We start from the raw sequence: 11,227 nt of genomic DNA, 5'->3' as shown, positions 1-11,227 counted from the left end.
AGGTACAGCATGGCCCCCAGGGGAGGGAGGACCCTGGTGCACAAAGAGGAGGGCCAGCCTGGCTGCTGGTGTGCTGTTTTGGGACAGGTTCTCAACTGGACCTGAGTTGGGGCGTAGGGCTAGAGCTGGGGGGACAGGAAGGAGATATGCTCACCCATTAGAAAAGCCCGTCGAGGGGTGCACCAGACTCCAGGTGCCCAGAAAGGGGTAAATCTGATTTTCTGCACCACTGTGCCTTCTGGTAGTTCTACCTGCGCGTGGAGGTGGGGGGTGGAGATAAGGCCGGGAGGTGTCCACCCTGGGTTAGACTGGGTTCTTCAGGGACACTGGTTGGGAAGCCGCGGAGGATTCAGACAGCACCTGCGTCTCATCCCCACTATGACCTTCCCCCAACCTGCTCTCAGGTCCGTCCTGCCGCCCCCCGCCCCCCACCATGGATCACTCATTCAGCGGGGCGCCCCGATTCCTGACCCGGCCCAAGGCCTTTGTGGTGTCGGTGGGGAAGGACGCCACGCTGAGCTGCCAGATCGTGGGCAACCCTACGCCGCAGGTGAGCTGGGAGAAGGACCAGCAGCCGGTGGAGGCGGGCTCTCGCTTCCGGCTGGCCCAGGACGGCGACCTGTACCGCCTCACCATCCTGGACCTGGCCCTGGGCGACAGTGGGCAGTACGTGTGCCGCGCGCGCAATGCCATCGGCGAGGCCTTCGCGGCCGTGGGCCTGCAGGTGGACGCCGAGGCCACTTACGCCGAGCAGGCGCCCCACTTCCTGCTGCGGCCCACGTCCATCCGCGTGCGCGAGGGCGCCGAGGCCACCTTCCGCTGCCGCGTGCGCGGCTCGCCGCCCATGGCCGTGAGCTGGGCCAAGGACGGCCGGCGCCTGGGCGCGCCCGACGCCCCCCGGGTGCGCGTGGAGGCCAGCGGCGAGGCCAGCGCGCTGCGCATCCAGTCCGCGCGGCCGCGCGACGGAGGCACATACACGGTGCGCGCCGAGAACCCGCTGGGCGTCGCCAGTGCCGACGCCGCGCTCACGGTAGACGCGGACCCAGACGCCGCCCCGCCGGGAGCCTCCACTGCCGGGCTTCTGGCGCACCTGCAGCGGCGTCGGGAGGCGATGCGCGCCGAGGGCATCCCTGCCTCGCCACCTGGCTCTGGCACGCGCACCTGCACGGTGACTGAAGGCAAGCACGCGCGCCTCAGTTGCTACGTGACGGGCGAGCCTAAGCCAGAGACGGTGTGGAAGAAGGATGGCCAGCTGGTGGTGGAGGGCCGGCGACACCTGGTGTACGAGGACGCTCAGGAGAACTTCGTGCTCAAGATCCTCTTCTGCAAGCAGTCGGACCGGGGCCTCTACACCTGCACGGCGTCCAACCTGGTGGGCCAAACCTACAGCTCCGTGCTAGTCGTCGTACGAGGTGAGCGCCTCGCCCGCGGGGGCCGGGAGTGCACGGTCCCCGCCCAGGTCGCTGCCCCCAGAGCCCAGAAGCAGGCGCCTCCCCTGTCCCGCCCCCACCTGGAATGGAATCCGTGGTGGAATCCTGAGGCAGAGCTGTTGGCGGCTCTAGCCTCTTCGGGCCCAGGAAATGAGGGTGACACGGATGACCCTCGGCCTGTCCCATTGTCTTTGTGAGAGTCACATGAGTGAACAAAGCGCTTTGTCCTAAGCAACCCCTCCTCCTGAGACACTGTCGGGGTGAGCCAGGCCCTCCACCCCAGTGACAGGTTGCCAAAGGGGTCTCCCAGGCAGAGTCGGGGAGAAAGGCAAGGGCTGGGGCTGGGGCCGAGCCGGGTTGAGCCAGTTCACAGGTTCCCGTTGAGGATCCCTGGAGGGGTCTGGGGCTCCCTCCGGGTTCTGGAGGGAAGCCCTGGTAGGCGACGTGATCAGGTCCTGCGGGCAAGTTGGCGAGGCTCCTAAGAGCAGAGACTGACCTCCACTTCTGACCCGCTGTAGGATCTCAGGGCGCTCCGACCTTCAGTGTGCGCCCCAGGCCATGGCCCACGCGGAGGAAACAGCCCGGTTCCTTGGGGAGGGAGGCTGCACAGGGGGAAATGCGCAGGGCAGCGGGGCCTGGCCCACAGCCGGTGATCAGAGACTGCAGTGATCTGGAGCTGGCCCCGCAGCCTGGCTGCTGCGTGGGCGTGGGCGTGGGCGTGAGTCCCCCGAGCTTTGCGCTGGGCTGCTGCCTGCGGGCCTCGGTTCTCCTTTTTGTCTTCAGGACATCTCCTAATGTTTAAGGGAAAGGGGCTCTTCAGGTTCTGTGCCCTCGCCCGCCCCTGTCCCACCTCCATCCCCCTACCTCCCTACACACTTCCCTGCTGCTCGCCTGCCTCTCCACTCCCCCCTGCCCCGTAGCCCCCTCAACCCTGCCCTGGTCCCCCGCCCCCCACGCTCCAGCCTCCCACTCCGAACCCCTTAACCTGCCCCCCTTCCTGCCCTCCCCCGCAGCTCACCGCTGCTCCATCCCCACGATCTGCCCCCTTCCCCCTCCTCTGTCTCCTCGGAGCTCTCTTCCCTGCCTCGCCGCTGCAAGCATCCCGCCGCCCCAGCACCTCTCACGCGCCTCCTCCCCGCAGAGCCCGCCGTGCCCTTCAAGAGGCGACTTCAGGACCTGGAGGTGCGGGAGAAGGAGTCGGCCACGTTCCAGTGCGAGGTGCAGCTGCCGTCCACGGAGGCCGCGTGGTACAAGGAGGACACGCGTCTGTGGGCCAGCGCCAAGTACGGCATCGAGGAGGCGGGCACTGAGCGCAGGCTCACGGTGCGCAACGTCTCGGCCGACGACGACGCCGTCTACATCTGCGAGACCACGGAGGGCAGCCGCACGGTGGCAGAGCTAGCGGTGCAAGGTGGGAGGGGTCGGGCGGGAAAGGGGTAGGGTCCTACGGGGGGGGGGGCAGGGGGTCATGTGGAGGTGAGGGCAGGGGTCCTGCGGGTGGCAGCATGGGTTGGGGGGGTAGGGGTCCTGCGGGTGGCAGCGCCATGCTGGTGGTGAGGCCTTGCAGGAGGTGGGCAGCGATCAGAAGGGGCTGGGCAGGGGTCCTGCGGGATGTGGACAGGGGTCCTGTGGGGGGGGGGGTGAAGGGGCCGGAAGGGGCAGGGAAGGGGTCCTGGGGGGGGCAGGGGTCATGCGGGATGGGGCAGGGGTCCTGCGGTGGTGGGGGTAGGGTCCTATGGGGGGAGCAGGGGTCATGTGAGGGTGAGGGCAGGGGTCCTATGGGAGGTCAGGGGTCGCGTGGGGGGAGGGCCAGGGTCCTGCGGCTGGTGGGGCCATGCAGGTGGAGGGGTCATGTGGAGGGTGGGGCCTTGCAAGGAGTGGGCAGGGATGGGAAGGGGCAGGGCAGGGGTCCTGGGGGATGGGGACAGGGTTCCTGGGGGGGCAGGTGTCTTGCAGGGGCACTGGGGGCATCATGCAGGGGGCGTGGGGCCATGTGGGGGGTGGGGGGATGGTGTCTTGCAGGGGTGGACAGGGACCCAGAAGGTGTGCTGGAAGGAGGCTGGGGCAGGGGTCCTATCTAACCAGCCTCTCACCCTGACCACCACAGGAAACCTCATTCGGAAGCTCCCGAGGAAGACCGCGGTGCGTGTGGGTGACACGGCCATGTTTTGTGTGGAGCTGGCCAGGCCCGAGGGCCCTGTCCACTGGCTGAGGAACCAGGAGGAGATGGTGGCCGGGGGCCGCGTGGCCATCACCACAGAAGGCATGTGCCACACGCTGACCATCTCCCAGTGCAGCCTGGAGGACATGGGCGAGGTGACCTTCACTGCTGGTGACTGCCGGACGTCCACCCAGTTCTTCGTGTCTGGTAAGGGCCTGGGGAGTGCCCTTGGATGGACAGTGCCCTTTGCCTCCTTCGTCCATGGGGCCCTGCTGTGCTCTCCAGCCCGCTGCACGGAGGGCTTTGGGGGACTGAACCAATGGGTCATAGCTTCAGTTTCCTGGGGCCCCTGGTTTGTTTGCGCCTTTCTTCACCGTGATCACCCCAGGTGACTGTGAGGTAGCAGTCTTGGTGGCCTCCCCACTCTATGAACCAAATTAGAAGGTAGGGATTGTTGTGGGTGGCATGGGGTGGGTGTGGGATTTCAGGTGTAGGCGTGTCCTCTTTCTGTGACCTTTGGTATCCCATTTGTAGATTGGGTGGTAGGTCCCTCCCCCCACCCACACCCATTGGTCAGCCCTTGGTTGGGGTAGGAATGTGTCCCTGCACACAGGTCTGAGCACCCTCAGAGTGGTCACTGCACCTGCTTTGGTCACTGGTTAGCCTAAGACCTGCAGAAACGGATAAGCCTGGTCCCCAGGCCACGTGCACAGTTTGAGTGGCCTGAAGCCGGAGCACTCTTCCCACTGCAACCAAAGAAATGGCCACAGGGCTGGGACAGGGGTGGCGGGCCCACGCCCTCCCTGGGCCCAGCGTCCCCTTGTGCCATGGCCATTCCCAGATCATGAAAGTAGCTCCCCCAGCAGGGTGGGGTTCTGTGACACCTTGAAGGGCTGAGCTTGGACCCAGGGCTTTGGGAGGGAACTGCCGGTCAGTGATATTGACTGTGCTCTCTCCAGCCCCTAGGAGGCCGCCCCTGCATGCCCCTGAGGCCCCTGTGGTAAAGGGAAGGACAGAGTGTTCTGTCACCCTTGCCTGGTCCCCACCACCCCATGGGGACCGCCCTGTCCCCATCGACGGGTATCTGGTGGAAAAGAAGCGGCTTGGTGCCTACACCTGGAGCCGGTGCCACGAGGCGGAGTTGGTGGCTGAACGTGAGCTGACTGTGGCCAGCGTGGCTGAGGAGGGGGACTTCCAGTTCCGGGTATCAGCTGTGAACAGCTTTGGCCAGAGCCCCTACCTGGAGTTTCCAGGGACTGTCCACCTGGGTAAGTGAGGAAGGCTCCTGGAGCCTGTCCCAAGGGCTTCCTGGGGGAGGGGGAACTTAGGCTCTGGAGGGGGAGCAGAGGAGGGCAGAGGCCGGCCCCTTCCTAAGGCCCTCACTCTGCAGCCCCCCAGCTGGCTGTGAAGACTCCTCTGAAGGCAGTGGAGGCGGTAGAGGGTGGCGAGGTGACCTTCTCGGTGGACCTCACTCTGGCCTCTGCTGGAGAGTGGTTCCTGGATGGCCAGGCCCTAAAGGCCAGCAGTGTGTATGTGATCCGTCACGACGGCACGCAGCATGCCCTCACCATCCGCTCCGTGTCCGCCAGCATGCATGGCGCTGAGCTCAAGTTCGTGGCCAACGGAATTGAGAACAGCATCCGTATGGAGGTCCGAGGTAGGGGGACTCCAGCTGTGACCCCCCAGGCCTCTTCCCTAGGGGCAGGGTGGGCTCCCAGGTAGTCTCCTGGATGTGGCAGGCAGGGGAGGGGCGTGTGGCTGTGAACCCCCCAGGCATCTTCCCTAGGACCAGGTGGGCTCTGGGTGGTCTGGATGCGGTGGGCAGGACAGAGGAGGGGGGTGTGAGGCAGCTTGCCCAGGGCTGGGGGCGGCCTCGGCCTCAGCGTGAGTGGAGGAGGAGCTGCAGGACCTCACTTCTGCATCTATCTGCTCCCCTCTCTCTCTGCAATCTTGTCTCTTCCTCTTTTTTTCTGTCTGTTCTCCCATACCCCACCCCCCACTGTATCTACTCTTTACTGTCTCATTCTCTTGCCCATACATCCTCTCTGTCCGCTTTCTCTGTCCACTCTCCTCTGCCCCCTCCCCATCCCTGTCCATCTCCTCTGTCCCCCTCCTCTGTCCCCTCCCCCTCCATATCCATTTCCTCTGTCCACTCTCCACTGTCCCCTCCCCCTCCCTGTCCCCGTCCGTCCCCTCTGTCTGCCTCCTCTGTCCACCCCCTCCCTCTGCCCCCTCCCCTCTGCCCCCTCTCCCTCTGTCCACCTCCTCTGTCCCCTCCCCAATGTCCCCTCCCTTTGTCCATCCCCTATGTCCCCTCCCCATCTGTCCACCCCCTCCCTCTGCCCCCTCTCCCTCTGCTCCTTCCCCTTCTGCCCCCTTCCCCTTCCCCCCCCCCGTCCACCCCTCTGTCTACGTCCCCTGTGTCCACCTGTGTGGCCCCACACAGCCCCAGGGCTGGCCGCCAAGCGTCCAGTGGCAGCTGTGAGGGAAGTGCTGGCCCGGCTGCATGAGGAGGCACAGCTCTTGGCAGAGCTCTCAGACCAGGCTGCGGCGGTGACATGGCTGAAGGACGGCCACGTGCTGCCCCTGGGCCCCAAATACGAGGTCCAGGCGAGTGCCGGACAGCGGGCACTGCTGGTGCGGGATGTGGTGCGAGATGATGCTGGCCTGTATGAGTGTGTCAGCCGTGGGGGCCGCATCGCCTACCAGCTGTTGGTGCAAGGTGATGTCCTCTGTGTGTGTGTGTGTCCACGTCCTCGCCTGCCCACCATCACCATAGTCACGGCCACATATTATGTTCCCAGCTCTGGGCAGGCTCTAGGGGGTCTGGGCAGTGGGAGCCCCTGTCCTCTGTCCTTGTGGGAGGGTGGGGGACTTAGCTGATCTTGGGGAGCGGGAGTCTGGGAAACTGGTTCCAGTGACGCTATGGTGTGAGAGGTGGACAGCCTGTGAGAGGGTGGGGAGGGTCTTCCTAAGAGCAGGTGGTGCGTGAGTGGTTAGAGGTCAGCATCCCAGGCCAGTCCTGCCTCTGAATGGGACCCTGGTCAGTGAGGCCCTGGAGCTCTGGGCGTCTCCATCTGCTGTCTGAGTGGGTGGATGTGTGGCCAGGGCTCTGCCGGCCCCCTGACCTGCCCATGTGCCCTTGCAGGGCTCACTCCCTTTCTGCACAAGGACACAGCTGGTGGCTTGGTGGATGCCGTGGCCGGGGGCCCAGCCCACTTTGAATGTGAGACTTCTGAGGCCCAGGTTTGTGTGCGCTGGTACAAGGATGGCACGGAGCTCAGCCGCTCCAGCCAGCGCTTCCTGCAGGAGGACGTGGGAACGTGGCACCGGCTGGTGGCAGCCTCGGTCACCAAGCAGGATGAGGGCACCTACACATGCCGTGTGGGCGAGGACTCCGTGGACTTCCAGCTGCGTGTCAGTGGTGAGCTGCAGCCTCCAGGACTTGGTGGGTAGGAAGCAGGTCCGGCTGCATCAAGCACTTGTGAGGCCAAGCTGCCCGGCCCTTCCTTTTTTCCAAGAATGCTTGTGGGGGTGCAGTTGCTTCCGGAATTGGGGAAAGAAAGTGCCCACAGAACTAATGTTTAGATGAGAGAGGAGTGTGGGTATGGAGAATAAAAGATAAGAAATTTGCAGCCCTTTTTCTCTTTTTGAGGATGAAAAAGTGAGGCTGGCAAGACCCAAAAGGTGCCGGAAGCCACCTCGGCAGGTTAAATTGGGATCTTGATGGACGAGGCTCTGGCTCTTTCTAGAACCTATTGGTGCATCTTGGTGGATTCTCAGGATCTGGCTTTGCCTGAGTCCTGGCTCTTAGTAGGGTCTTGGCCACTGCCCCCCATGCCTCCCTCCATCTGTCCCCAGGCACCAGCCGGGGTGCCCATCATGCTGCTTAGAGGGGTTAGGGCACAAGCCCCACCCTGTGCCTGAGGAGGGTCCCACTGGCAGCACCTGACATGAAGGATTCCCAAGGTGGCCTGGAGTCTACAGCGTGTCTGTGCCTTGGCTCCAGGTCTTGGGAAACCTCACCTAACTAGACCTCTGACCACCTGTCCCTCCCTGTCCTTAGAGCCCTCAGCCGTGTTTGCCAAGGGGCAGCCGGCATGCAGTGAGGTGCAGGCCAAGGTGGGGGCCAGCGCCATGCTGAGCTGCGAGGTGGCCCAGGACAAGACGGAGGTGACGTGGTACAAGGGCGGGAAGAAGATGAGTGCCAGCTCCAGAGTGCGCATGGAGGCCACGGGCTGCAGCAGGAGGCTGGTGGTGCAGCAGGCGGGGAAGGTGGACGCCGGGGAGTACAGCTGCGAGGCCAAGGGAGAGAAGGTCTCCTTCCGCCTGGACATGACAGGTCAGTTGATGAGGCAGATGTATGACCGTATCCTAGGAACAGGCCTGGAGGAAGTATATAGGTGGGGACTGGGGCAGTGATCTGCAGCTTGGTCAGGGCCTGTATCAGTCAGTTATCTGGTGCCATGTAAGAAGTACCCCCAAACTTTGGAGACGGTTGGTTCTGTGGTTAGGAACTCAGGCAGGGCTCAGTGAGACCGTTCATTTCTTCTGGGACAGGAAGATCCAGCCTGGCTTCATCCATGCATCTGAGGTCCTAGTAGGGGTGGTTTCAGTGGATGCATCTGTCTGGGACAGCAAGCCTCTCTCTCCTTGTGATGCTGGCGAGGTTCACTCCTGTGTCTGGGATACCTTTCTTTCCTCATGATGCCTCACCCCAGGGCCCATTTCTCCCTGTGGAGAGCCAGCTCCTTCCCCTCAGGGCATAGCAGAGCTACAGGGCTCGTTAATGTCTGTGGTCAGAGTATGACCTCCGTCACCTTGTATGGTGGAAAGACAGGCATAAGGCCAGTCTGGTTTCAAGGTGGGGGAGAAGTAGACCCCACCGTTGAGGGGTGTGGACTCAGGGAGGCTTGGCTTATCAGGGACCACTTCTAACAGTCTATCACAGGGACATCCCGGGGACAGTTTCTGTCTGTCTCTAATTCTCTGCCTTCCTGAACACAAGATAAGGATCTTTCTAATGCTTGTTGCCTCATGGTCACAAGATGGCTTCCACAGCTCTGGCCATCACATTCAAGGTGGGAAGAACATGCAAGGGGTGTTTTTTAATTCCTTTTTTGTCTGCTGTGGTTTCAAACACTCTGATGGCCACACCCCCCTGCAGATAGCCTGGAAAAATGTGCCCCTGGCCCTACTGCCTCAGCAGTGGGATGTCGAGGGTGGAGGAGGTGGGCCAGTGGTTACATGGCTGGCCTGTGTGTGTGCTGGGACTGCCCTGTCCCACGGGGTGACTGCACGCTGAGATTGGACACCCTGTTCAAGGCAAGCAGTGCAGGGATCAGAGTGTAGATAGGGTCAGATCTAACCTCTGCTGGGTGACTGGGGCAACTTGTCAGTGTTGTGTGTCCCTGAAAGTCACCTGTGCCCCCAGACCTCAGAACGTGGCCTAATGTGGACATGGGGTCTTTGCAGAGGTGATCAAGGTTGAGGTGGATCTTGAGGTGAGAGCATCCTGGATCAGGGTGGGTCCTTATGAGATGAGGGAGGGGGATTTGAGATGGCCACATGGAGACAGAGGCAGAGATTGGGGATATGGCCACAGCCATGAGCCCAGAATGCCTGGGGCCCTGGCAGCTGGGAGAGGCAGGAGGGACCCTCCTGGAACCTTCCAAGGGAGTGCGGCCCTATGGCACCTTCACCTGTCTCCTGGCCTCCAGACCTGGGAAAGAACAAAGCCTGCTGTCCTAGGCCCCCCATTTGTGGTCATTTGATCCTGCCACCTGTGACTCAGTTTCATTTTCTGCGAAGTAGTAACAGAGCTTCTAAGACTTTGCTGAGAGACTCTGTCCATAAGACCATCCCTGGTGCTCTGTGAGAAGCACAGGCCTCCCGTCCAGACACTGTGAAATCTGGCCTCTGAACCAAGGTTCTGGGGGCGAGGTAGGGAAGAGAGGGGACAACAGCTTGCTTGGTGGGGCTGAGGTCCAGGCAGGAGGGTCCTGGCATCAGGTCCTGGAGGATGAGCCCAAGTGTATCAGGCGGGTGGCGCTCAGGGAGTGAGTGTACGTCAGGGTGCCCGGAAAGTTCTGGAAGGCAGCTGGTGGTGTGTTGAGGCTTGGGATAGGAGGCTGAACAGGAACTGGTGCCAGGCAATTGAGTAAAATGCCATAAAGTCTACCCTTGTACAGCATACAATTCTGTGGTTTTAGTACATTCACAAGGCTGTGTGATGGACCGCACCACCACCTAGTTCTAGAACATTGTCATAACGCCGTGACATGCTAAACCCACCATCACCCTGTGTTTACCCTCCCCCATGGACTCACGAATCCACTTTCTGCCTCTGTGGGTTTGCCTGTTGTGGACACTTTATTTAAATGGAGTCATACAGCATGTAGACTCTTAAGTCTGGCTCTTTCCATCGAGCACCATGTTTCCAAGGTCCATCCATGCTGTACCATCAGTGTTTAATTCTCTTATGGCCAGTAACATTTCCACCATGTGGATTGCGTCCCACATTTCGTCTATCTTTTTATCAGCTAATGCATATCATGGTTGATCCCAGTGTTTGGCTGTTACCAACAGTGCTGCTAGAACATTCTTACATGGGTGAACATATATTTTCAGTTCTCTTGGGGTTGCTTGGTCATAAGTAATTTTATGCTTAACTCCCTGGAGGACCATTCTCCACAGTGGCTGCCCCCTTTTACATTCCCACCAACAGTGTGCAAAGGTCTTTCTCCACATCCTTGCCAGTGCTCATTATTTTTGTTTTATATATTTGTTTTTTGCTTCTAGCCACACTAGTGGGCATGAGGAGGTATCTCATTGTGGTCTTGTTTTGAATTTTCCAGATGATGCATGATGTTGAGCATCTTTTTATGTACATGTTGGTCATGTGCATGTCTTCTTTGGAGAAATGTCTATTCAGGTCTTCTGCCTTATTTTTAAATTCTGTTATCTTTTTATTGTTGCATTGTAAGAGTTCCTTACATATTCTGGATACTATATCCTTATCAGATAAAATATTTTCAAATATTTTCTGCCATTCACTTTGTTGAGAGTGTCCTTTGATGCACAAAAGTTTTTTAATTGTGATGAAATACAATGTACCCTCTTTTGTTGCTTGTATGTTTGGTGTCCTAAGAAACCAGTGCCTGATCCAAGGTCACACCAGTTGACACCTGTTTTCTTCTAAGAGTTGTCTAGTTTTTGCTCTTACATTTAGGTCTTTGATTCATTTTGAGTTAGTTTTTCTATATGGTGTGATATAGGGATCCAGCTTCATTCTCTGCATGTGGGGATTCAGTTATTCCAGCACTGTATGTTGAACAGACGTTTCCCCCAGTGAGTTTTCTTGGTACATTTGTCAAATATCAGTTGATATTGGGGCATCTGGGTGGCTCAGTTGGTTGAGCATTGGACTTGGGCTCAGGTCATTATCTCACAGCTCATGCGTTTGAGCCCCACATCAGGCTCTGTGCTGACAGTGTGGAGCCCACTTTAGGTCCTCTGTCTCCCTCTCTCTGCCTTTCCTCCACTACGTGTGCATGCGTGCTCTCTCTTTCCCTCTTTCTCACAAAAATAAACACTAAAAAAAATCATCTGACCGTCAATGTTGGGATTTACTTCT

General features: G+C 60.0%; 1 protein-coding gene across 2 annotated transcripts in view; it reads left to right on the top strand.

Moving 5' to 3' along the window:
* Positions 1-426: 426 nt before the first annotated feature.
* OBSCN (obscurin, cytoskeletal calmodulin and titin-interacting RhoGEF) overlaps positions 427-11,227 on the top strand; it is a 159,135-nt gene continuing 148,334 nt past the window's right edge. The window contains exons 1-8 of one of the 2 annotated variants that reach the window (XM_047851995.1): positions 427-1,412; positions 2,572-2,841; positions 3,538-3,798; positions 4,551-4,859; positions 4,982-5,248; positions 6,038-6,313; positions 6,740-7,015; positions 7,658-7,933. In XM_047851995.1, coding sequence (XP_047707951.1) covers positions 434-1,412; positions 2,572-2,841; positions 3,538-3,798; positions 4,551-4,859; positions 4,982-5,248; positions 6,038-6,313; positions 6,740-7,015; positions 7,658-7,933 — 2,914 coding nt within the window. In that variant the 5' untranslated portion in view covers positions 427-433. Of the gene's footprint in view, positions 1,413-2,571; positions 2,842-3,537; positions 3,799-4,550; positions 4,860-4,981; positions 5,249-6,037; positions 6,314-6,739; positions 7,040-7,657; positions 7,934-11,227 lie in introns of both variants that reach the window. The other variant, XM_047851979.1, reaches the window with a different exon arrangement.

This window comes from Prionailurus viverrinus, chromosome A1 (assembly GCF_022837055.1).
Source record: "Prionailurus viverrinus isolate Anna chromosome A1, UM_Priviv_1.0, whole genome shotgun sequence".
NCBI lineage: Eukaryota > Metazoa > Chordata > Mammalia > Carnivora > Felidae > Prionailurus > Prionailurus viverrinus.
Note: the sequence above shows the minus strand (reverse complement) of the source record. Positions and strands in the feature narration are given on the sequence as shown.